General features: G+C 45.4%; 1 protein-coding gene across 3 annotated transcripts in view; it reads left to right on the top strand.

Moving 5' to 3' along the window:
• LOC138246477 (uncharacterized) overlaps positions 1-24366 on the top strand; it is a 194570-nt gene that overhangs the window by 65636 nt on the left and 104568 nt on the right. For all 3 annotated transcript variants that reach the window (XM_069201115.1, XM_069201116.1, XM_069201114.1), the window contains exon 12: positions 1265-2464. In XM_069201115.1, coding sequence (XP_069057216.1) covers positions 1265-2464 — 1200 coding nt within the window. The remainder of the gene's footprint in view (positions 1-1264; positions 2465-24366) is intronic.

Raw genomic sequence — 24366 nt, 5'->3', positions numbered from 1 at the left:
ATGCAATAATAGCACGCATCTCAAGCTCGATAAGCTGCCCATTCGACCAGCAGTTACAAGCAGTTAACGGGTGAACTGATGCAGTGAAGGGGGTAACATTTCAGGGCGTGCAGCCACCCTATCACAAGAGGTCATATATTAAATGTGGATTAGAGGTGTGTAGTTCCAGGCATTGTCTGAGACATCATATTGGCCAAATGTGCCACGAGGTAGCCTCCCACTGCTTTGTGGTCTTAGATGCTAGTCAGAAAGAACAATCTGAGATGCACTGACCTTTATGGGGGAAGGAGAGAAATTATGCTGTGGTGATATGCAGAGGAATGGAGAGAAGACAGTTACCAGAAGGATTGGATTTTCTTCTATGGCAACCCACCATCTTGCACCATTTGGACAAGGAATCGGGGGTATCTCATTCCCTCACATACTTCTAAACATTTTACCTAAGTGTATTCTGTGCTCGCCGGGAGACATTAGGTGCAGAACAACACAGGGTCAGTGCATTAGAAATGTGTGGGTCCACACCTTGGCTTTGTACTAAGTCTTAAGTAGGCATAGCTGAAGAAAGTCCAATGGCACGCAAAAGTAGCAGGCTCCCAAAAGGTCGATGGTCACACCAAGTGAAGCTTGGGATGACTGAAAACAACTAGGGATGTCCACTGCTACAGCGGTCCATTCCATGGGCAGTAACAAAGATGATGGGTTGCTGAAAAGTGTTCTTACCAGACCAGTTTGCACCTTGCAAAGTCATACCAACAGCATGTTACTCTGCTTATTCAGCCGGAATATAATTTTGTGACTTTGTAAATACTAGTAAAAGTGTCACCTAGAAGGATTGGAGTGATAGGGTATTATAGATAAGGCTGCTTTCATACTCTGTCATTAAATGCCAGGCATCTGATAGTCCCAACCAATAACCTATTAACACCAGAGAAGACATCTGAACTTTATTCCACTGACACCTGGTTTGAGATCTGTTAATATAAAGTACATTCGTGGACATTTTTTTGGGGTGCCAAACCGTTATTCCTTAAGGGATATATATCCCTAACACAATATAAACAAATAGATATAATTCACTACCTGATGAAACTCAGGTTGGTTGCCAAATGTTAAACAATTACTTTTAAAAAGGAAACTATCATGTTAAAGTGGAGGAACTGCTTAAGTCTGCCATCATAGAGCGACCTTCAAGGGCTGTTAGAACTAGTTAAATTGCAACTGAATAGAAGGCTAGACGATGACATTTTGTTCTTTTGCTTTCTAGGAGGACACTCCAATAATCCTGTTGGACAAGACTTCATCATCATCCCCCCAAAGAACGTTGAACACAATAAACTAATAAAGTTTGTGTTCACCATTAAGGCTTACTACGATGCAACCACTGTGACCATCACGTTTGTTGTCGGCAACATCAAGAAAGAAATCACATTGGTGAAGGGTCAGATAGAGACCATTACAATTCCGATTACTGCAGAGATGCTAAAGTCGGGCACTCCTGGTGCTCCAGTCACAATTACATCAGATAAACCAATATCAGTTACATCAATCATCTATATAGACTTCCAAGTACAGACCGCTGAAGTTGTTCCTTTGCAACAACTGGGAGTTGAGTACTATGTGCTGACACCTCCTGGGAAATCAGACGATGATAACAAAGAATTTACAATTGCCAATTTCCGAGAACCAAACGAGGTTACGATCTACCCAACTGAAACTGTGAATTTCAAAGGACAAATTTACAAACCAGGAAGCAAAATTACTACCACACTTAAACCTTTTGAGGTGATCCATTTAACGAGCAAAGGCAACCTGTCTGGCACCAGGGTATTAGCCACTCATCCCGTTGTTGTTACCTGCGGATATAGCAGTGCTGAGACTGTCATCCCATCGTACCAGGTCTCAACTCAGCTTCATCCGGTCTCGCAATGGGGAACAAAATATCTCTTCCCATCCTTGGCACGCCCAGGAAGTACTGACCTGGTCTTTGTTGTTGCTTCCCAACCCTCCCAAGTAGAATACAGGGTGAATGACCACAAGCAAAGTCAAAAGGTGAAGGCTGGGGAGGTAATCCAGATTGTAATCCCAGAATCCTCTACTGTCTCCATCACAGCCGATGTCCCAGTCCAGCTGATATATTACAGGAAAGGGGATAAAACATATGAATCCTCCTTTATCAATATTCCAGACAAAAGACAATACAGCTCTATTTATGAAATTATTGTTAATCCCAACTTTGAGAAGACTGTTGCAATCATCACAATAAAGACCTCAGCGGTGCCTGAAATTACAATTGATGGAAAACCTTTTCCAAATATTGAGTGGGAACCAATCCATGGAACGGAATACTCCACAGCAATATATGATTTAAGCAATAAGCCTGGCACCCACATTGTGGAAACACCCGACTCGCCATTTGGAATCATCATTCTTGGATACCCAAAGCAGGAGACTATTGAGAGACCAGGTAAATTTTACACTCTTTATGGAGAGTCTTTTATCTCATAATTGTGTTGTGGGGGATCCAGTTCATGATATCTGGGGAGAGGTATTCGGAACTGTGAAACAGCACTTAAAGAAGTGTCTTAGCCCTGACGTTCAAGTTGTTTTTATAAGTGAATTTGATTTGAGGAAATAATGTGTTATTCTGAGTTAACAATTTAAAAAGGATGCTGGTCTTCCATTCAGATGGATGATCAATGTATATGCTAAATCAGATGCCACGGATAGCCCACATCTAACAACCTCTGGTACAATCCATCTTTCTGCATGGCTTATCTGGCACAGGCAGCGGTGAATTAGGATTGACAGTAGTTTTGTAAGCCACAAGGAACAGATGCTATACTTTGTTATTCAGATATCTTAAATTTAAAGATGAATAATTACAAGTAGTTCTGTTGTGATATAAATGTTCAGTAGTAATGACAACATTTTACCTTATTCTTTTTCACTATGTTTATACCAGTCAAAATATCCTTCTCACCTTTATCTCTTGCAACATCAGCAGCTGGGGTCTATTGTGCATTCAACAAAGCATTCACTGCACTACCTAATGTGTTTCTATTTATGTGTTACTAACATTTCAAGAATCACAACTTCTACACATAGTGACCAAGGCCATATGTGGCAAGGTAAAAAGAAAATAAGTTATAGGGCATCCGCAGTCCTTCCAAGCCATAGTCACATTTGCCGTGCTAGCAAGGTGCTGAATATCCCAGTTTGTTTTTTATGCCACCAAAGTTCTGCCTGTAGCAGAAACAAAATATATATCTATTCACCCCAGAGCCAATGCGGCCTGCAGTTCATTTTTTTCATGTTTTAATTAAGCTGCTCCCTGGCTTTGAAGCTATTCTGAATTTAAACCGCACCAAACCTTACTATGATTTTCCTCAGTAAATGCCCAAACTTTCCATGTCCTAATGCCAACAAAAATGAGTTCAGCAAAAAAAGACAAAATGTTTGGGGGAATACCACGCTAAACATTTCAGGTATAAAAAACAGCTCATGTTTGGTATGGCAATCTTATACCTCACTATGATAGGAGTCTCACTATATACCTAGAATACCACCAGATGCTAAGGGTTGCCACAGTACACCAGGGGTGGCTCTGCCGTAAAGGCGGAGCAACATCGCCACCCCGCCGCCAGCGGCAGCTACAAATACTTTCAAAGAAAAGGATAATAAACTATGTATCCTTTTCTTTGAAAGGGGAGGGGCCACGGGGGTGCCGTGCTCTGAGGGGGAGTGCTTGGGGAGTGCTCAGAACCCTCCCCAGCACTCCCCCTCACTGCACATGTATGTTTGGCCGGCCGTCTTGGGCCGGACAAACACACATGCGCACAGGGCTCTCTCCAGCCCAGCAACACATTTGCACAGGAGTCATTTCAATGGGTGTTGTGCATCAAAAAATGGCGCAAGTCCGGTTTGAGCCATGATTTTTACTCAAACCTGACTTGCACCATTTTTTGTTGCACAACCCCCCTTTTCACCTATGCCAGCTCTGCCTGGTTTGAGTCCTTTTTTTTACTCAGACCATCCCGCAGCGCCGGCTAACGTCAATCCTTAAATAAGGCACCCGCGTGGTGTGTAGGAATGGCGTTAGCTGGCGGTAAATTTTTTGACGCAAGCCAGCGCTGGCGCTGGTTTGCATCAAAAAGTAAAAATTTGGGCCCAAATGTGAGTCCCACAGAGTAGAAGGCACAGCAATAGCTTTAAAAGGTGTTCGGGAGCCAAAAGAATTCAGAGCAGCTGAAATCCATATCGACCAGTGTGATGATTGAAAGTATTTATTCCCCTCTCCATTCCTCTAATGTACCTGCTCTATTGGGTGAAGATAAAGCCCACCTCTTTAAAAGGAGATGCTTGATTCGGTCTCCTTTGTGACTAAGACCCTGGCTCGATCACGCGTGTCTAGTACTAGCAAACAGGAACTGGGAAAACACCACAACTTTGGGTAGATGACACAGAAAAATTCAAGTAATTGAACAGGTGCATCTTGCATTGGCAATTGTGCCTGGCCCACCCCCTATAACCGGGCCTGCTGCCAAGCATAGCCAATGAGGGGGGCAAATAATTATTCTTCCACTTCTGCCTGAACCACCCAGCCAGTGCTTAATTTGAGCTAGTGGCTCCCATTGGCAATGGACGCTTATTTTTGGGGACCAGCACTTATTTTTCCTCATCTCACACTTCCCAAGAGCAAGAGAGGGAAAACCCTCAAACAGGAAAGAAGGAGGAAGAGAAACACGAAACAACCTGTCCCCAGGGGAGTAAGCAGGAACCTGCATGAGTGAGATAAAGGGGCAGAGAGTGTCTGGCAGTGCAGAAAGAGGCCTGGCGTGATTTCAGGTGACACAGCCTTGGTATTTGGTGTGCGGATATTTAATAGCACCAGCCAGGCTTCTGAGCTGCACTTTGGGCATCAGCGGTCATTATTTTACAAATTAGGCACTGCCAGAATCAGAGAAAGAACTTAAGTAGGTAGGACAACCTTTCTACTGTATGGATATATGCTGGCAATACTGTATAAGGGTGTATCCTGCACCGGTTCGACATATGATCCGTTGTCCTCCCAGCGCCCGCAGCCTGTGCCCTGTAATTGGATTGCATCCTACATGACAACTCTGTGCTTACCTCGATGTCTGGTGCTCTTCCAGACATCTGTTTTTTACCGTTTAAAACCAAAGTTTGACTCTTTTACTGAGCTTGTAACTGTAAAACATACCTAAGTCATATCATAAGCACATAAAACGGGAAGATAGTGGTAGATCACATGCTGCACAGTGCTGGTGTTTCTGGGATCCCTTCATCCACAAATTGACCCCACAACCAATTACATTGACTCCAGACCCTCCCATTCACGAGCTCTATCCTACTCTGCCTTCCAGGCAGAGGGGGCTATTTATGAGAGGCTTGCGCCGCTGGAGCGTCACTTTTTTTGACACTCTACTATATCTGTGAGGCTACCAACGTCACTTTGCGTACCTTTAAATAGACTCATAGATGTGGTGTAAGACAAAGCAGCGCAAGTCGATGTGTTGCCTTACTCTGCACGAGGGAGGAATTATATGGACGCTGTTGTGGGCTTTCTTATGCAACACTCATAAAATGTTGACGCTACCCCAGAGTTAATTAATCACGTAAACCTGAGGCAGCGCTGAAACCTTACGCCTCACCAGAGCAGGCGTAACAAGGAGAAATATTTTCACTTCTCCCCGTTTTTTCCTCTTTCCATGTGTGCCGCATGCACGTTCTGCTGCACACATGGAAGGAGGAAAACAGATCTGGGGATTGTTTGTATGCAGTAAGGTACCCCTTCCTCAACAGAAACAATCCTGCATGCAACGCAGATACCCTTGCACCATTGTGCAAGACTACCTGCTTTGGCGCTAGGCAGCCAACTGTGCACCAGCGCAGTGGGAAAGGACAGGAATGCACCATATCTCATACATAGAGAGCATTCCTGCCCTTTCGTATTGGCATAAGGCAGTGCCGCAAGACGACTTCCCCAGAAATAAACCCCTATGTGGAAGAAACCTAACATTGTGGACATGAAACCACAAGCATCATCCTTTTTAGGATGCCACTTAACCACTACGACCTGTGTTTTGGCCTCAGCCCCTCTTCTGAGCTGCAGTTCACAGATAGCAGAACATCCTACTAGTTCAATCAGTGGCTAACACGGACATCCTAACACTTCCACTGCACCTACTTATGCATTATTTTGCATTTGATGTACGTGAGGATGGACACAGATAGCAGAGTTACTCCTATTGAGTGGAAATTGAAATTTGTTTTTGAATATTGACTAACTCATTCTTTCCAGATATGGTGAAATCACATTCTTAAAAATTCCACATTAGACGGGTAGTTGTATCTGTATCCCTGAACCAATGAGGATGAAGCATCCCTCTAAAGGTTTTGAGGCAAGAGCTGAACTCAAGCCTCCGAAGATTACGAAAAGAGAAGTTTTCCTTGGGGCCCAAGGCCCTGCTGGGTTCAATTGTATAACAGAACTGTGGACGTGAGGGACAGTGAGCCCTCGGCCTGGTGTTGGCTTTCTGCTGGGCTATCTCTGGAGCCCCAGTGACCTCAGGAGTAGAAGCTATGGATTCCAGATATTAGCAGAAAACCCCTGGTGATGATGGTTATTACTACATCCTCATAAACATGAAAAAAGCAACAGTTCCTCTGGCGTCATTTGGTCAAATGAGTAGTTCCAGACAGCTAGGTTTGAAGATGCACACACGTGCATTAGCAGAAATGTGCTTCTTGTAGACAAACAGAGCTCTGGGATGCAAGTGGCTTCCTCCCTAGTTGCCTTCAATCATGACCAGCAGCAGAGAAGGGAACCTGAGGATGAGGTGATTTCAGAGGGGAACTGACACTTTCCAAACAAGTAATTTAAGTTCCAGCAGTAATGGAATCGCAAGCATCTCAAGCTCGATAAGCTGCCCATTCGACCAGCAGTTACAAGCAGTTAACGGGTGAACTGATGCAGTGAAGGGGGAAACATTGCAGGGCGTGCAGCCACCACGTCACATGAGGTCTTACATTCAATGTGGATTAGAGGTGTGTAATTCCAGGCATTGTCTGAGACATCATATTGGCCAAATGTGCCAAGAGGTAGCCTCCCACTGCTTTGGGCCCACGCGTACCGGGCACTTCCTGCACAGGCACCTGCTTGGGTGCTTTAATGAGCCAGTGTCATTGCGCGTGGCTGTCACTAAGATGTGACAGCCGCTATCCCATATATTTAAGCCGCCTCACAGCTCGCATGTACGTCATGATCTGTGCGTTCTGCAGCGTTGGTCTCAAGATATGGCTCGCGTGCCCCTGTCCTAATTTTCTGCAGTGACGCAATTCTAGTGTCCAGAAATAGAGTTCAGAAACATAGGCCCATATTTATACTTTTTGACGCTAAACTGCGCTAACGCAGTTTAGCGTCAAAAAATGTAGCGCCGTCTAAGCCATTCTGAAGCACCATGCGGGCGCCGTATTTATGGAATGGCGTTAGCCGGCGCAAGCAGACCGGCGCTGCCTGGTGTGCGTGGAAAAAAACCACGTAGACCAGGCAGCGCCGGCGTTGGGAAAAAATGACGTTAGGGCGTCTTAAAATGGGGCAAGTCAGGTTGAGGCAAAAAAATCGCCTCAACCCGATTTGTGCCATTTTTTTACGACGCCCAGACGCCATTTCATGACTCCTGTCTTAGTAAAGACAGGAGTCATGCCCCCTTGCCCAATGGCCATGCCCAGGGGACTTGTGTCCCCTGGGCATGGTCATTGGGCATAGTGGCATGTAGGGGGGCACAAATAAGGCCCCCCTATGCCACCCAAAAAAAATAAAAAAATATAAAAAATTATACTTACCTGAACTTACCTGAATGTCCCTGGGGTGGGTCCCTCCATCCTTGGGTGTCCTCCTGGGGTGGGCAGGGGTGGCAGGGGGGGTCCCTGGGGGCAGGGGAGGGCACCTGTGGGCTCATTTTGAGCCCACAGGCCCCTTAACGCCTACCCTGACCCAGGCGTTAAATAGTGGCGCAAATGCGGGTTTTTTTGACCCGCCACCTCCCGGGCGTGATTTTTGCCCGGGAGTATAAATACGACGCATTTGCGTCGCCGTCATTTTTTTAGACGGGAACGCCTTCCTTGCATCTCATTAACGCAAGGAAGGCGTTCACGCCAAAAAATGACGCTATTTGCCCATACTTTGGCGCTAGACGCGTCTAACGCCAAAGTATAAATATGGCGTTAGTTTTGCGCCGAATTTGCGTCGAAAAAAACGACGCAAATTCGGCGCAAACGGAGTATAAATACGGGCCATTGTTCTTATACGTTTTGAAGGAATAAGCTATGAGTTGAACATTTTATTATGTTTCTTTATGTTTCTCACATATACATTTCTGGCCTATATCAGTGCAAAGAGCTATTCATTTTCTCTGCTCTGAATTACTCGCCAGCCCTGTCTCCCCGTTCATCTGATGTGGCCTATTGCAAGAAATTTTAATTTTTGGAACAACAGTATCCAGGTTCCAAACCGAACTTCAGTTCAGCATGCTCTGATTCCAGGCAAATTACAGAATCACCCTTGCGTCATAACAAAAACTGGTTCAGTTTTAAAGATGTCATCCCCATGCTTAATCTGCGCCAACGCAGATGTTTGGGATTGGCACTTAGGCCCGTATTTATACTCCGTTTGCGCTGAATTTGCGTCGTTTTTTTCGACGCAAATTCGACGCAAAACTAACGCCAACTAACGCCATATTTATACTATGGCGTTAGACGCTTCGGGCGCCAAAGTGCCCGGAGTGTGCGTCATTTTTTAGCGTGAACACCTTCCTTGCGTTAATGAGATGCAAGGGAGGCGTTCCCGTCTAAAAAATGACTCCCAGGCCTTTACGTGGTATTTATACTCCCGGGCAAAAATGACGCCCGGGAGTGGGCGTGGCCAAAAACGGCGCATTTGCGCCGCTTTTTAACGCCTGGGTCAGGGATGGCGTTAAGGGACAAGTGGGCTCAAAATGAGCTCACAGTGCCCTCCCCTGCCCCCAGGGACCCCCCCTGCCACCCCTGCCCACCCCAGGAGGACACCCAAGGATGGAGGGACCCATCCCAGTGAAGTACAGGTAAGTTCAGGTAAGTATATTTTTTGTTATTTTTCAAAAAATTTTTGTGGCATAGGGGGGCCTGATTTGTGCCCCCCTACATGCCACTATGCCCAATGACCATGCCCAGGGGACAGAAGTCCCCTGGGCATGGCCATTGGGCAAGGGGGCATGACTCCTATCTTTACAATGATAGGAGTCATGTTGATGGGGGATGGGCGTCGAAAAAAAATGGCGCAAGTCGGGTTACGACGATTTTTTCGACGTAACCTGACTTGCCCCATTTTAAGACGCCCATACGCCATTTTCCCCCTACGCCGGCGCTGTCTGGTCTACGTGGTTTTTTCCCACGCAAACCAGGCAGCGCCGGTCTGATTGCGCCGTCTAACGCCATTCCATAAATACGGCGCCCGCATGGCGCTTCAGAATGGCGTTAGACGGCGCAAAATTTTTTGACGCTAAACTGCGTTAGCGCAGTTTAGCGTCAAAAAGTATAAATATGGGCCTTAATTGTTAATACTGGTACAGTATTTATGACAATCTACCACATGGTGGCAGTGTCTATCCACTTTTGTACAGAGTGTATCAGTTTTACAATGAAATACGAAAAGAAAAACAGTCCTGAAACGTCCAGGCCATCCTTACTGCTTTGGGTTGCCTGGAATTGTCCATGCTGACAGATTCCTAGGAGCATGATAATTAGTAGGGAGCGTTTATACTGGCAGTAGGGCAACCTACAACGGCCTCCTGAGCAACACCTGAGGCCACGTGTTTATTTACAAACTAAGCAATGGTTGCGCAATCAAAAAAAGCAATGTGTTAATTTAAAACCGAGATATTTTAATTGAGTGACTCTATCTAGAAGATGTGAGACCTTCACTTAACTTAATGAACAACTTGAAAGGTGTCCATTTTCTTGTTCTCATTTATTTGGAGGCTGCTCTGGTGTCATTTGAATGTGGCTGAGCCTTTATGCTTCCTTCTGTCCTCTTCTTTTACTTCACAGGGAGCATGTTTCCCATCCTCCAGTTATTCCTGAAAAGTCTTGGCCATAGTTTATGCGAGTGATGACAAACACATCCCGGCTACAGAGAGCGACGGGTTGCCACATCACTCCCATATAGATAATGAAGCTCACTAGCCTCCGAAAGACAAACTATGGCCCATATTTATACTTTTTTAGCGCCACATTTGCTTCATTTTTTGAGCCAACCACTGTCACCATCTGTCACCATCATCTATGAGCCAGTGAAGTTTAAGAAAGAAGTGACCCTAGAAAAGGGGCAGACGTGATAATCATGATTCCATCTGAGAAGCTGCCGAAAGACACAGGAGCTGCTCCATTCATCATTACATCACAGAGTCCAATATCACTCACAGTTATCATCCACATAGGCTCCCGTGTTGAGACCATTGAACCTGTTCCTTTGCAACAACATGGAGTTGAGTATTATGTGCTGACACCTCCTGGGAAATCAGACGATGATGATAAAGAATTCTCAGTTGGCAACTTCCAAAAACCAAACAATGTTGTCATTTACCCGACTGCAACTGTGGTTTTCCAAGGACAAACGTACAAACCAGGAAACAAAATCACTATCTCACTCAAACCTTTTGAGATGATCCGCGTGAAAAGCAAAGACAATTTGTCAGGAACCAGAATCCTAGCCACAAATCCCATTACAGTATTCAGTGGCTATAGCAGTCCTGAGACAGTCACCCCATCCTACCAAATCTCTACTGCGCTGTATCCAGTCACCCAGTGGGGGAAAGAATTCTTCTTCCGTTCATTGGCAGTTCCCGGAAATACTGACATGGTGTTTGTTGTTGCCTCCCGACCTACTAATATACAGTTTCAAGTAGGCGACCACAAGCAAAGCCAAACTCTGAAGGCTGGGGAGGTAACCCAGATTGGAATACCGGAATTCATCACTATGTCCATCACAGCTGATCAACCAATCCAGGTCACATATTATGGCAGGGAAAATTGGGGACATGTTATATGAAAACTACTTGCTCAACATTCCACACACTTCGGGATATGCCCCCAAGTATAAAGTTACAAGTAACCCCATTTCTGAAAGGAATCGGGCAGTCCTCATAGTCAAAACATCAGCAGTGCTTCTAATCACATTTGATGGAAAATCACTTTCTAATATTGAGTGGAAACCAACCCCTGGAACTGAGTACTCAATAGCCATATATGATTTTGGCAACAAGCCTACCACCCACCTGGTGGAAGCACCTGCTATGCCCTTTGGACTCGTGATTATCAGATATCCACAGCAGCCTGCCATTGAAAAGCCAGGAAGACCCACTGGTGGTAAATTCATTTTTTTGTATAATGATTTATTCTGTGTTTATATGTCTGCTTTACCAAGTAGTATTCTACCCACTTAGCCTGGAATGTAATTACAGAAAAGCAATAGTGCTAATGATTTGTGTATATCATTTAAGTGTTTCTAAGGTAATGTCCATCAGAACACTGAATAGTGACCTTTCAGCTGAAAACCTAATGCCAATGTGTAAATACCAGTGTGGCACTGATTTGATCAGACAGAAAGGCTTTCACTAACACGCTAAGACACTCTTTTTTGGGTATGATGGAATTAAACCAGTGCTGATAAAATACCTAATTCGTTTATGGATGCACAGGTTCAAACCTATGATGTACACAGCAAAAAGTATTCGAGGCTTCTACGGCATTTAGACTTCAGAACTATAGTTATATCTGTTTGTTATATAACACTTTCTAAGCACTGCACTCGTATTTATTGGATAACTCTGGTAGCCCTTCAGTGGCATGCTTCACCATCAGGTTCCTGCTCACCGCTACTGTACTTCTGGTGCATGGGTGGCTCCTGTGGTAATTAGAGGATCCCTAAAGGAATCATGCAAAACTGTAAACTGAGCTTGGATAGTAACATAGTAGACGCATGTTACATTTCTCAGTTTCCTCTATGTAGGGCCTAAATGTGTAGGATCTATAGTTAAAATGTGTAGGGGGGATGTAGATTATTTTCCTTTATTCTTGCCTCTCAACCACATGCTTTAAAACACAAAGCCACTTTAGACTAAATTACGAGTTCATCTGATGTCATCACGCCTGTGCTTCAGCCCTGACTAGTGACAGCCTGCCTAATCAGCATTTATCATGAAAGATCTAATGTTTGTTGGCTTCCTAACTTTAGCCTAATTTACCCTAACCTTGGTGTTGATTGAAAGAAAAGAGAAAAATTGTGGATTCACTTTATTCCTAGTGGTGTATGTTTATTGAATATTATATCCTACCTGTATTAGCCTGAAACATATTATTGTGGCACTGGTCAACATAGTTGAGCTAGGACCTTTCGGATTAATGATATTGCCATTAATCGTGCCTAATGTTCAATGATATTCCACCATTCCCAGTAATCGTTCAAGTCTTTTTTTTAAACTTTTTTTCTGGTTGAGCAAGAAAGAGCAGCAATAACATATTCATAAATATCAGCATCATATATAAATAACAATCAACTGCATCATTTATATAGCATAATTAATGGACAGTTGTTAGACCTGGCATCCTTGGTGTAGTCTCCCCTGTCTTTTTGCCTTTGCTTCCTGTGTTTTTGACTGTGTGATGGACTCTGTTTTTTCTGAGTTTAGTACCTTGGGCACTTTAACACTGCTGACCAGTGCTAAGGTGCAAGTGTTCCCTGTGTCAATTGCATGTGTAATTGGCTTTTCCAAGATTGACATGTTTGATTTACCAGCAAGTCCCTAGTAAGGTGCACTAGAGGTGCCCAGGGACTGTAAATCAAATGCTACTAGTGGGCCTGCAGCACTGATAGAGTAGCCATGTAAACATGGCTCAGACCTGTCAATGCAGTGTCTGTGTGTGCAGTTTTAAATTGACAATTCGACCTGGCACGTTTATACACTTGCCATGCCCAAACCTTCCCTTTTTGTACATGTAAGGCATCCCTAAGGTAGGCCCTAGGTAGCCCCATGGGCAGGGTGCAGCGTATGTTAGTAGTAGGACATGTACCGGTGTGTTTGTCCTGACATTGAAATACTGCTAAATTCGGTTTACACAGTTGCAAGGCCTATCTCTCTCATAGGTCAACATAGGGACTGTCTTTAAATATATGTTTAAGTGCAGTTTCCCATTGGGAGCAGATAGAGATTAGGAATTTGGGGTCTCTGAACTCACAATTTAAAAATAATTTTTTTGTTAACATTGGTTTTTAGATTGTCAGTTTGAAAATGGGCATTTTCTTGCTTAAACTATTATGTGCCTCTGCCTGCTTGTGTATTCCACCTCTGGGTCGAACTGACAGTTGGGCTGGTGTGAATACCCTTATAGACAGTGACACAAAGGGAGATGGGGTGTAGCCTGCACATCCTGATGAGTCTTTAGGGCTAGAGTGTGGAGGGAGGATCTGACACTTACACCTGAATGAGCCTTGCCTGTCCTCACACAATGCAGTCTCCAACCCCCTAGTGTGTGTCTGGGCCAGGCCTGGACAAAGCAGGATCTTGTCAACAACAGAGACTTTCTTTTGATGTTTGTCTACTTCAAGGGCACAAAGGGGTTTAAGTAGTCGACCCAAAACCCCAGACTTTTAGAACACTTCTGGATCTAGAGGAACCTCTGCCAAGGAGATGAGCTGAAGAGCTGGAGGAGGAGTACTGCCCCTTTGCTGTTTGTGCTTTGCTGGGTTGGCCCCCAGTTCCTGCTACTGCCTTAGAGAGGACACAGATTTGACTTTACTGTGCATGCTGCTTCTGAAATGTCTCCAAGGGCTTAGACTGAGCTTGCCCCCTTTTCTGAAGTCTCAGGACCATCAAAGACTTCCTCTTCCAGCACCTAGACTCTCTGCTGGGACTACTACCCTGCCAAGTGGTGCCTAATCCAGTCCCTGTGCCCTTGAAAGGAGAAGCTGGTGAACAACAAAGAAGAACCAAGTGCACCGACTTCAGACGACACCCGGACTGATGCCGCTGTGTGATCCTGCAACGCCACCTGGAACTGAAGCCGTGGTCCCCGCTGGAGTGTGACGACCGACGCTGCCACAGCCTCGCCAAAGTCCACGACCCCATGAGCTCCTGTTGGAAAATGGGTTATTGGTAAGGGGAGGTAAGTATCTACACTAAGCAATAGGCCACCAACCTCCACTTAGGTCCAGTTAGGTCTCAGTAAATTAAACCCAGCTCAACCCTTGGTAGCTTGGCAATGAGCGACAAGGCTTAACGTAGGAGACAGAGTGTAAAGCATTCAAATATAACAAAACAGTAATTAAATAAAACACAGGAAACAGTTTAAGAATCCAAAACCAATTTATAAAAATAGATTATCTTTTTATCTTTAAAATGTCACAAAAATGAATAAAATCGGATAAGGAGAACCGGAGATATGAATTTTTAAAGAATTATTATTTTCTAGCACCTAGAAACAAAAAGCACCAATCGGGTCATCTGGTCACACCTCGACCGAGACAAAGTCAAAGTTTAAGGCCGACCGCGATGGAGCTTCCTGGGAAGTGTGGCAAAAATCAATCCCAGAGAGCAACATTCCTCAAAAATCTTGGAGGTTACATCTGGCTGAGCCCAATCACTGGTGTGGCTAAAAATCTTAAACACACCCCTCTCCTAATCTAATCAAGGGGGCACCTAACTGTCTGGGTTTGCAGGATGTGAGGGTGTTGCTGGGTTGCTCCAAATGTCCTTCTCTGCCTTTGAAGACCAGTTTGGCAGCCCTCCCCTTCCTTCCTCACTATCTGCTGAGGGGAGATCTTCTCCCACAGGCACATCTCTTTGTGTGAAGCCAGGCCACTTCACACCTCATCAAGGCAGCCTGGCCAGGCTGCCAGAGGCTGGGCAATCAGAGCACAGCAGCAAAAACACTGCAGGGGTGAAGTTGGCAACTTTTTAGGTAAAGTTTAAAACTCTTTACCTGAACAAGTTATATTAAATCCCACAACTTGAAGTTGTGGGATTTATTATAACAATTAATCTGATACCAAACTTGGTATCTGTTACTTAAGGGGACTTTAAAAATTAAAATAAAGTCTCCCCATTCTAGCCTGTAGAGGCCATTCACAACAATGATGGAAAAACGAATTTGGCTGTTTTACCTCACCAGGGCTTATAAAAATAGTTTTATAAGGTCCCTGCTTGTAGTTACATGGCACCCAGCCCTAGGGGCACATAGGGCACACCTTAGGGGTGACTTATATGTAAAAATAAGGTCGTTTAAGACCTTGGAACTACCTTTAATTCCAAAGTCGAATTTGCATGTAACTTTTAATTTAAAAGCAGCCAGCAATGCAGGCCTGCCTTTAAAATGACACTGGGCACCTCAGCAGTGCACCTACTGGGGCTCTACCTATGCTGGGGTCCCTAAACCTCCATGCCCTACCATATACTAGGGTTTTATAGGTAGGTTAACTTTGCCAATTATAATTAGCATAATTTGCATATCCACTTTACACAGAGCACTGGCCCTGGGACTGGTAAGCAGTACCCAGGGCACAGCCAAGAGTCAGTAACCACCAGTACCTGTCCAAAAAGTGTGGGGGTGACCAGGGCAAAATTGAGGCCTTTCCTACACTGCCCCCCCCCCCCCCACATGAAAGGTGATGGGTTCTAACCTACACCCTGGTAGTCCTCATCAGCTAAGTGGAAAAACCTGGAAAGGCCATCTGCATTGGCATGGGCAGTCACAGGTCTGTGTTCCCTGTAGGGAAATGGACAACCTTAACAGTTTTGGGTTCCCCCCCCCCCCCTCATTTGCATCAACCATCTGAGAGGTCTATGGGCAGTTTGTACACAGAAGTGAGTGCCAACCAAGTATGGCCCCAACTTCTTCAGGGACCAGACCACAGCAAAGGCCTCCCTCTCAATGGCACTCCATCTTTTTTCTCTGGGGAGTAGTCACCTGCTGATGAAAGCAACTGGTTAATCTGGGCCCTCTTTATTAACTTGTGCTAACACTGCCCCAATCCCTTCCTCTGAAGCATCTGTTTGCACTATAAACTCCTTGCTATAGTCAGGGGCCAGTAACACTGGTGCTGAACACATAGCCTATTTTAGGGTGTCAAAAGCTTTCTGGCACTCTGGGGTCCAAATGACCTTCTTGGGCTGTTTCTTGGAGGTAAGCTCAGCCAGAGGGGCCACTATAGTCCCATAATTCTGAACAAACCTCCTGTAGTACCCAGTCAGGCCAAGAAAGGCCCTGACCTGAGTCTGGGTTTTAGGAGCCTCCCAATCCAGGATAGTCTGGATCTTGGGCTGGAGAGGTTGTACATGGCCTGTACCAACAAGGTTATCCAACTGAGCTTTGCCCTATCTGGCACTTGCTTGCCTTGGTAGTAAGGCCTGCTTGAAGCAGGGCCTGAAGCACTTCCTTCAGGTGGCCCAGGAGGTCCTCCCAGGTGGAACTGAATACAGCTATATCACCCAGATAAGGTGCACTGAAAGATTCCAACCCAGACAGGACTCTATTCACCAACCGTTGGAAGGCGGCAGGAGCATTTTTCAGCCCAAAGGGTATCACCTTGAACTGAAAGTGGCCCTCTGGTGTGGAAAATGCTGACCTCTCCTTAGCTCCTGGACGTAAGGCAATCTGTCAGTGTCCTGAGGTCAGATCAAATGTGCTCAGGAATTTGGCAGCCCCCAACCTATCAATGAGCTCATCAGCTCTAGGTATGGGGTGAGCATCAGTCCTAGTGACTGCATTTAGACCTCTGTAGTCCACACAGAATCTCATTTCCTTCTTCCCACCTTGGGGATTAGATTTGGGCACCAGTACCACTGGACTGGACCAAGGACTGTCAGAGTGCTCAATTACCTTGAGCTCCAACATCTTAGCCACTTCAGCTTTGATGTTGGCCTTGACCTGGTCAGACAGCCGGTACAGCTTGTTTTTGACAGGTAAGCTGTCACCAGTGTCAATGTCATGGACGCACCAATCAGTGAGTCCAGGGTTCAAGGAGGACAGACTAGCAAACTTCTCCAAAACTTGTCTGCAGTCTTTTTGTTGCTGGTCTGTCAACTTGGGAGAGAGCACCACTCCCTCCACTGACCCATCTTGTTAATTTGAGGACAGGAGGTCTGGCAGAGGTTCACTCTCCTCCTCCTTCTCTTCATCAGTGACTATCAGCATGGTCATGTTTGCCCTGTCCTGGTGGGGTTTCAACCTGTTGACATGCAGGATCCTATGAGGATTCCTGGGGGTGCCAAGTTCCACCAAGTAGGTGACCTCACCCTTTTTCTCCACAATTGGCTAAGGCCCAGTCAATTTGGCCTGAAGTGCCCTAGGAGCCATGGGCTCCAAAACCCACATTAGCTGTCTTGGGTGATACTCAGGCATGGGAGCCTTCTGGTCATGCCAGAGCTTCATGAGCTCTTGCCTGGCCTCCAGGTTTCTGCTTGCCTTCTTCATGTACTCAGCCATGCGTGACTGCAGGCCCAGCACATAATCCATCACATTCTCCTTGGACTCTTTGAGCGGCTTCTCCTAAGACTCTCTCACCAAGCACAGTGGGCCTCTTACAGAGTGCCCAAACTGTAACTCAAAGGGGCTGAGTCCAACCCCCTTCTGTGACACCTCTCTGTATGCAAACAGCAGGCATGGGAGGAGAACATCCCATCTCCTCCTGAGTTTGTCAGACAAACCCATGATCATGCAGTTCAGGGTCTTATTGAATCTTTCTACCAGACCATTGGTTTGTGGATGATGGGGGTGGTGAACTTATAAGTAACACCACTCTCATCCCACATGGCTTTCAGCTAGGCAGACATAAAATGTGTGCCCCTATCTGAGACCACCTCCTTGGGGAATCCCACTCTGGTGAACACACCAAGTAGGGCCCTAGCCAATGTGGTAGCAGTGACTGTCCGGAGGGATATTGCCTCAGGGTACCTGGTGGCATGGTCCTCAACCACCAAAATGTACCTGTTGCCCGAGGCAGTTGGTGGGTCTAGGGGACCAACAATGTCAATCAGCACCCACTCAAAGGGAGTCCCAACCACTGGCAGTGATATCAAAGGAGCCTTTGGCTTGTCCCCTGCCTTGCCACTGGCGTGGAAGGTAACACAGGAGCTGCAAAACACCTTGACTTTTTCTGACATTTGGGGCCAATAAAAATGGTTGACCAGCCTGTTCCAGGTCTTGGTCTGTCCCAAATGTCAAGCTAAGGGAATATCATGGCTTAAATTGAGGGGGAATTATCTATACTTCTGGGGGGCCACTACTCTCCTGGTTGCCCCTGGTTTGGGGTCCCTTGCCTCGGTGTAGAGAACCCCATCCTCCCAGTAAACATTGTGGGTCCCACTGGTATCCCCTTGTCCTTGCCTGGCAGCAGTCTGCCTTAGGCACTCAAGAGTGGGACACACTCTTTGTCCCTGGCACAACTTTTCTCTGGTGGGCCCACCTGCCCCTTGCAGTTCTGCCAAGTCAGGCAGAGCTTGCAGGGGAAGTGGGCCTCCCTCAGAGGTCAGATCCTCCCCCTCAGGTTTGGATTCCTCCTGATCCTCTGTAATTGTGGGGGCTGGCAAGCCAGACCCAGTGCCCTTTCTCTTCTTGGAGGCTTGGCCAATCGTTCCAGGGTCCAAGTGTCCAGCACTTCCCTGTTGTGCTGCCTGTGACCTAGTCACAGCACACACCCATTCAGGGATGTCCAGCATATGTGCATGGACCCTTCGCTCCACCTCTGACCATTCAGATGCTTCAAGATCATTTCCCAGCAGACACTCTACTGGGAGGGCAGGAGCTACAGCTACCTTCTTAGGGCCAGTCACACCTCCCCATTCCAGGCTCACCATGGCCATTTGGTGGAGTTGGGTTCTCCTATCTGCATAAGTCACTTGGTGGAAGACACCAGGTAAGACCTGTTCTGGAGAAACCAGCTTCTCTGTGACCATTGCCACACTAGCTCCTGTATCTTTCAGAGCTTCCACCTTGGTCCCATTGACTTTAGGCCTCTGCCTAGACCTCTCCATGCTGGCAGGTAAGGTGGCCACAGTTGCAATGTAAACTCCACCCACGGATACTAAGGTGACCTCTGTGCTCCCTGATCCCAGCCCTGGGCCAACTTCCACCCCCATCCCTACACTAGCAATCCCCTGGGATTGCCCACCAGTGGGGGCTTCATGGAACAGATAGCATCTCCTCTTTTGTGTCCAGGTTGATGACACTCAAAGCACTTGCCGGCCTTAGCAAGCTCCTGAAACTTTCCTTCTTTAACAGGACCATAATGCTTCCCCTGATACCCTTTCCTGTTAGAAGTGGAATAGCTCGGGGCTCCCCCACCCTGAGAAGTTTTTGGGGACTCTTGTGAGGACTCCTTGGGCTTTTTATCATCTTTCCCTTGGTTCTTCCCCTGAGAAGAACCATGTCCTCCCTTTTTCCGATCACCCCCTGGGGGTTTCTGGTTAACCCTAGTTCTTAACCAGTCATCTGCTGCCTCCCCTAGCTCTCTGGGGTTCGTCAACTTAGAATCAACTAGATACTGGCGGAGCTTCTCTTGGACACAATTGGTTAGAAGGAGCTCCCTCCTAATCAAATTGTACAGCCCCTCAAAGGTATGTACCTTGTTGCCCTGTATCCAGCCCTCTAGTGCTTTAACTGAGATGTCCACAAAGTCCACCCAGGACTGGGTGCTTGTCTTTTGGGTGTCCCTAAACTTGAGCCTCTACTGCTCCGGGGTCAGACCAAACTTTTTAATCAAGCATCTCTTCATACTGGGGCTTGAATCTGCCTCCTCCCCCTCAAGGTTAGGAGCCTATCCCTCCCAGAGTTGGGGACCAACTCCAAAGAAGTGAACCCCAGTACTGAGGCTTGACTCTCTTCATCTGGAGGGCCCTCTCAAAGGCCCCCAGCCACTTATCTATGTCATCCCCCTCTACATAGGCAGGAACTACCCCCTTGGGTAATCTGGGGCAAAACCCCCCACCCATGGACACCTCAGCTTCTCTGTCGCTGCCACCGTCTCTTTTCTCTTCCCTTGCCCACTGTTTCTTTTCTAGGGCCAGCTTCTCTGCCTTCAAAGCTATGAATGCTAGCTGGGCCTCCAGCTCTCTTTCCCTGAGGGACAGGTTTTCTCCTCCTGAAGGGACCCCTTCCCCCACCTAGCTTTGGGTATGACCCTACTGACTGTGTGCAGTGAGGACCTGTCTTCCTCCTCCTCCTCACTTAGGCTCAGATGCCCTCCCTCCCCTCAGTGGTTGGAGCTAACATCCTCCCCTGCTTCTTCCTCCTCTGGAGCTTCCTCTGAGTCTACCTCTTGGGCCTCAGCCTATGCTGTCAGGCATTTAATCAGGACATGCTTCCTGAGGTCAGTGGTTGCAGGCAACCCTCTTTCAGTACACACCCCCCTAAGCTGGACTACTGTCAGTGTGGGTAGGCTAGCCAGATCAAGTTTCATGGTTCCCTAGTTTTGTGTCAACAAAAACATTTTGCAAAAATTGGAAACAAGAATTTAGAAAAATCACAAAAATTCAATAATTGAAATTTATCCACATTAAAAATTGTAAAAATATTTTGCACTAGGACAGTTTAAAGGATTTTTAATTTGTTTTACTTAAAACTGTAATGTAATACTGAACACAAGTACAGGATCCCACTACTGTGCACCAAAAATAATGGAAAATGGATTATTGATAAGGGCAGGTAAGTACCTACACTTAGCAATAGGCCACCAACCCCCACTTAGGTCCAGTTAGGTCTCAGTAAATTAAACCCAGCTCAACCCTTGGTAGCTTGGCAACAAGCGACAAGGCTTAACTTAGGAGACAGAGTGTAAATCATTCAAATATCACAAAACAGTAATTAAATAAAACACAGGAAACAGTTTAAAAATCCATCACCAATTTATAAAAATATATTATCTTTTTATCTTTAAAATGACACAAAAACGAATAAAATCGGGTAAGGGGAATTCTTTGCATAGGGGGAAGGCTCGAATCATGTCAGATCTGCAACCAGACCAACTCAAGTGACTTAATTAAGAAAAAACACTGATAAAGTGCCCAAGATCAAAATCTATAAAACCAATGCTTAATAAAGGTAAATAAATCTAAAAAATCCAGGGAAAGCACCATTAGTGTCCAACAAAATACTAGATAAAGTGCAGAAATATAATCACCTATAGCATAAAAGTGTTGGATAACCACCGAGAGAAACTAGTCAAGAATAGTAAAAGACTAGTTTGTTTATATTAACATAAGATAAAATACCTTAGATATGAAAGAACTCAGATATCCCTTACAGGCTGGATTAAACACTCTCCAACTTCAAATTTGTAGTCCAAAATGAGGGACTAACACATGGATATAGCTAAATGAAGCTATGCTTTCTCACTCTAAAAGCAAACATAATGAAATCATTAGCTTGCGCAGGGCAGGAAAGTCTACAGGATAGAAAAGAAGAAATCTGCTCATATGTACAATCGCTAACTACAGACTTACCTACAAGTTCACATGGTTTAAAAAACGTAATCCACAGGGGAAACCCACAAGGATACCAAACTTGTAGAAAACAGCTTGCTAACTGCAAGGGAACAGGGGGGAGTCATGAGCCAGATAGAAATAACACAATCCAGACGGTATAAAATAATTAAATCCACAAAGGTTCAGCAAAGCTAGCCTACCAGTATCAGCAGGATCCAGGACCTATGACCAGCACGATGATCTCTCGAGGAGCAATAACCCGTACTTCCCCAGCTGCCTCCTATTTAAACCAAATCACCACAGGTGATGTGATGAACATAGAAACAGGCCCGTAGGTGCCATCTAAAGAAATGGTCAAACATGCGCCATCTTAGAACCGTCAAAACAGCATGAAATATGCCCAAATCTACAGAGAATGAGAGGTACAACCAAACTGTAGAGTCATAGCCATATAGTAGTGGCAAAAGGAAATAACCAAAAATAAAAAATAAAAAATAAAAAATAATGGCCAGTTCTAAATCAAGCCAAAGAGTAGATATCACTTACCAGCACGCCCATTGGCATCAGATTGTTGGGAACGACTCTGCCATGATGCCGTGATATCACCAAATTGAAGCATTTGTGTTTCTAAGTGTTATATTAAAGTTTAATCTTTAAAAATTCTTAACTTTGTTTGCATATTTTGGATTTTTGTTGTTTTGGTATTGTATTACTCAGATAAATATTGGCTATTTGTCTAACCTGTTGTTGAGTCCTTTTGTGGTGTTTTCACTTTGTTAATGTGTGTGATTGTACAAATACTTTACACATTGTCCCTGCGACAAGCCTCACTGCTTGGACCAAACTACCAAATGGGTGAACAGGGGTTATACTAGGTGTGCATCTCCATTACCCTGACTAGAGTGATGGTTTCGGCTTGGACAGAGTGCATACTGGCTGCCAACCAGAGACCCTATTTCTAGCAACCATCACAAGTCATACATAATCACAAATTCGGGCTGACAGCTAATCTCACCCCGGACCCAGAGATTAAACAAAAATGAATACTGATAATGTGCAAACAGTATCAATGATAAAGTGCAAACAGTTCCCAAAGAAACAAGAAAATATCTGCCAGATCATCTGTATCCCCAAATGAAGAGGCCATATTGCTAGCTATTTAATTGTGAAAGTGTCAATATTAAAGTGCAAACAGTGCACATGATGGAAATTATCTCCAACAGCGGCTTGCCCATATAGCTTCTCCTAGGCTGCAGGAACTAAAAAGCAAGAAAAATGCCCAAATCACCTCATATTTTCTTACAACCCCAACCCTTTTGGCAAAGGCCCCTTCTAAAGTTTAGGTCCTTTTCATTTTGGTGAAGCATTGCTGAAATGACGGGGCTGCTGATGTTTTCCAGCCCTGCAAAATCAGGGAGCGGGCTACTGCACCAGCAATTGACATAAAAAACTGTTAATATTTTCGCAAACTACACTGCTCATTTTAAATCCAAAAAGTACCAACATCAGGGTCAAGAAAATCTCAGTCTGGGCACTGTACCTAATTGCATTAAAGACTTCATACCAGAATTGCTGAAGGCTACGGCAATCAAAGAAAACATTGATCCATCCACCACATCCGTGAAGCACAGACCGGGCCCCAAAGAATACATCTTATGAAGCCTACGGGGTGTATAATATGCCAGCCATCTTGATAGAAAAGCCATACGCTTGAAATTGACAGTTCTTAGGGATCTCTATCCAACCTTGCTAAGAAATTCCCATTCCTGACTATTAAATGTACACTTTCCTTCATGGAAGATTTTCGGCAGTAGGTCAGGAAGTAATTTCTGATTTGCAGGGTGGTGTTACAAATGGTACCAATTTCCCATGCCTCTCAATTTGGCTGCATTCATACAATATGCTATCAGCCTTGCAGCTTCGTTCATTACTATATCATTTTTTTTTAGGATGCTGCTAATTTGATTGAAATTAAAACAAATTAAAGTGATTATTAATCGCTGTGCCACAGCATCTCATGTTATCAAATTTGTCTGGTTATAGAGGTTAGCAAATGTCTTAAATGGGAAACACCCCGAATAACGAGTCCGGAACCACAAGGTTGTGAAAAACAAAACCGAAACAACGCTTTCGTTTTCCACGACTTCCTGGTTTTGGTACCTTAACCACGCATGTCTAAACAACGTACATGCGTGTTTAAGGTACAGGAGGGAGTCGGAGTGGATGCGGTAATGGAGGAGGTAAGTTGGGCTGGGAATGGGGCTGTTTTGGGGGGGAGGGACTGGGGGTGATTAGGGTTTAGGGGGGCAGGGTTTAGGTTTTAGGGGCGGGGCGGGGACTCAGGGTATTTTTAGTTTTTGGGGTTGGGTGGGGGGCTGGGGGTGATTAGGGTTTAGGGGGAGGAGGAGGGTCAGGGTTTAGGTTTAAGGGGTGGGGGGCTGGGAGGGCTGGGGTGGAAGAATGCTGGGTATTGCATGCTAATTGGTGTTGCCTTTACCAGGAATGCGTTTACAATGGTAAAATCGTTGTAAACGCATTCGAGGTAAAGGCATTAGTGTTTAGAACGAGGTCGTTGTTCCAACCTCGTTGTTGAGGCACGTGTGGTTTAGGCACCCGTGGTTCCGACATATAACCGTCTTAAACATGCTTAGATAGTGTCAGGCCCCAAACCATGCAGTCTTGTAATGGGATAAAAGCATGACAAAACAGAATACACCATGTCCTAAAAAAGGCTGATATCCAGTACTGTAGAACTGATACTGCTTATATCTGGTCTTCTTTGGGAGTTTGGCAGCACGTATAAAGATTGGTAGCCTAATTTGGCTTTCATTGA

Source organism: Pleurodeles waltl, chromosome 7 (genome assembly GCF_031143425.1).
Source record: "Pleurodeles waltl isolate 20211129_DDA chromosome 7, aPleWal1.hap1.20221129, whole genome shotgun sequence".
NCBI lineage: Eukaryota > Metazoa > Chordata > Amphibia > Caudata > Salamandridae > Pleurodeles > Pleurodeles waltl.
This window is presented reverse-complemented; position numbering and strand designations above follow the sequence as displayed.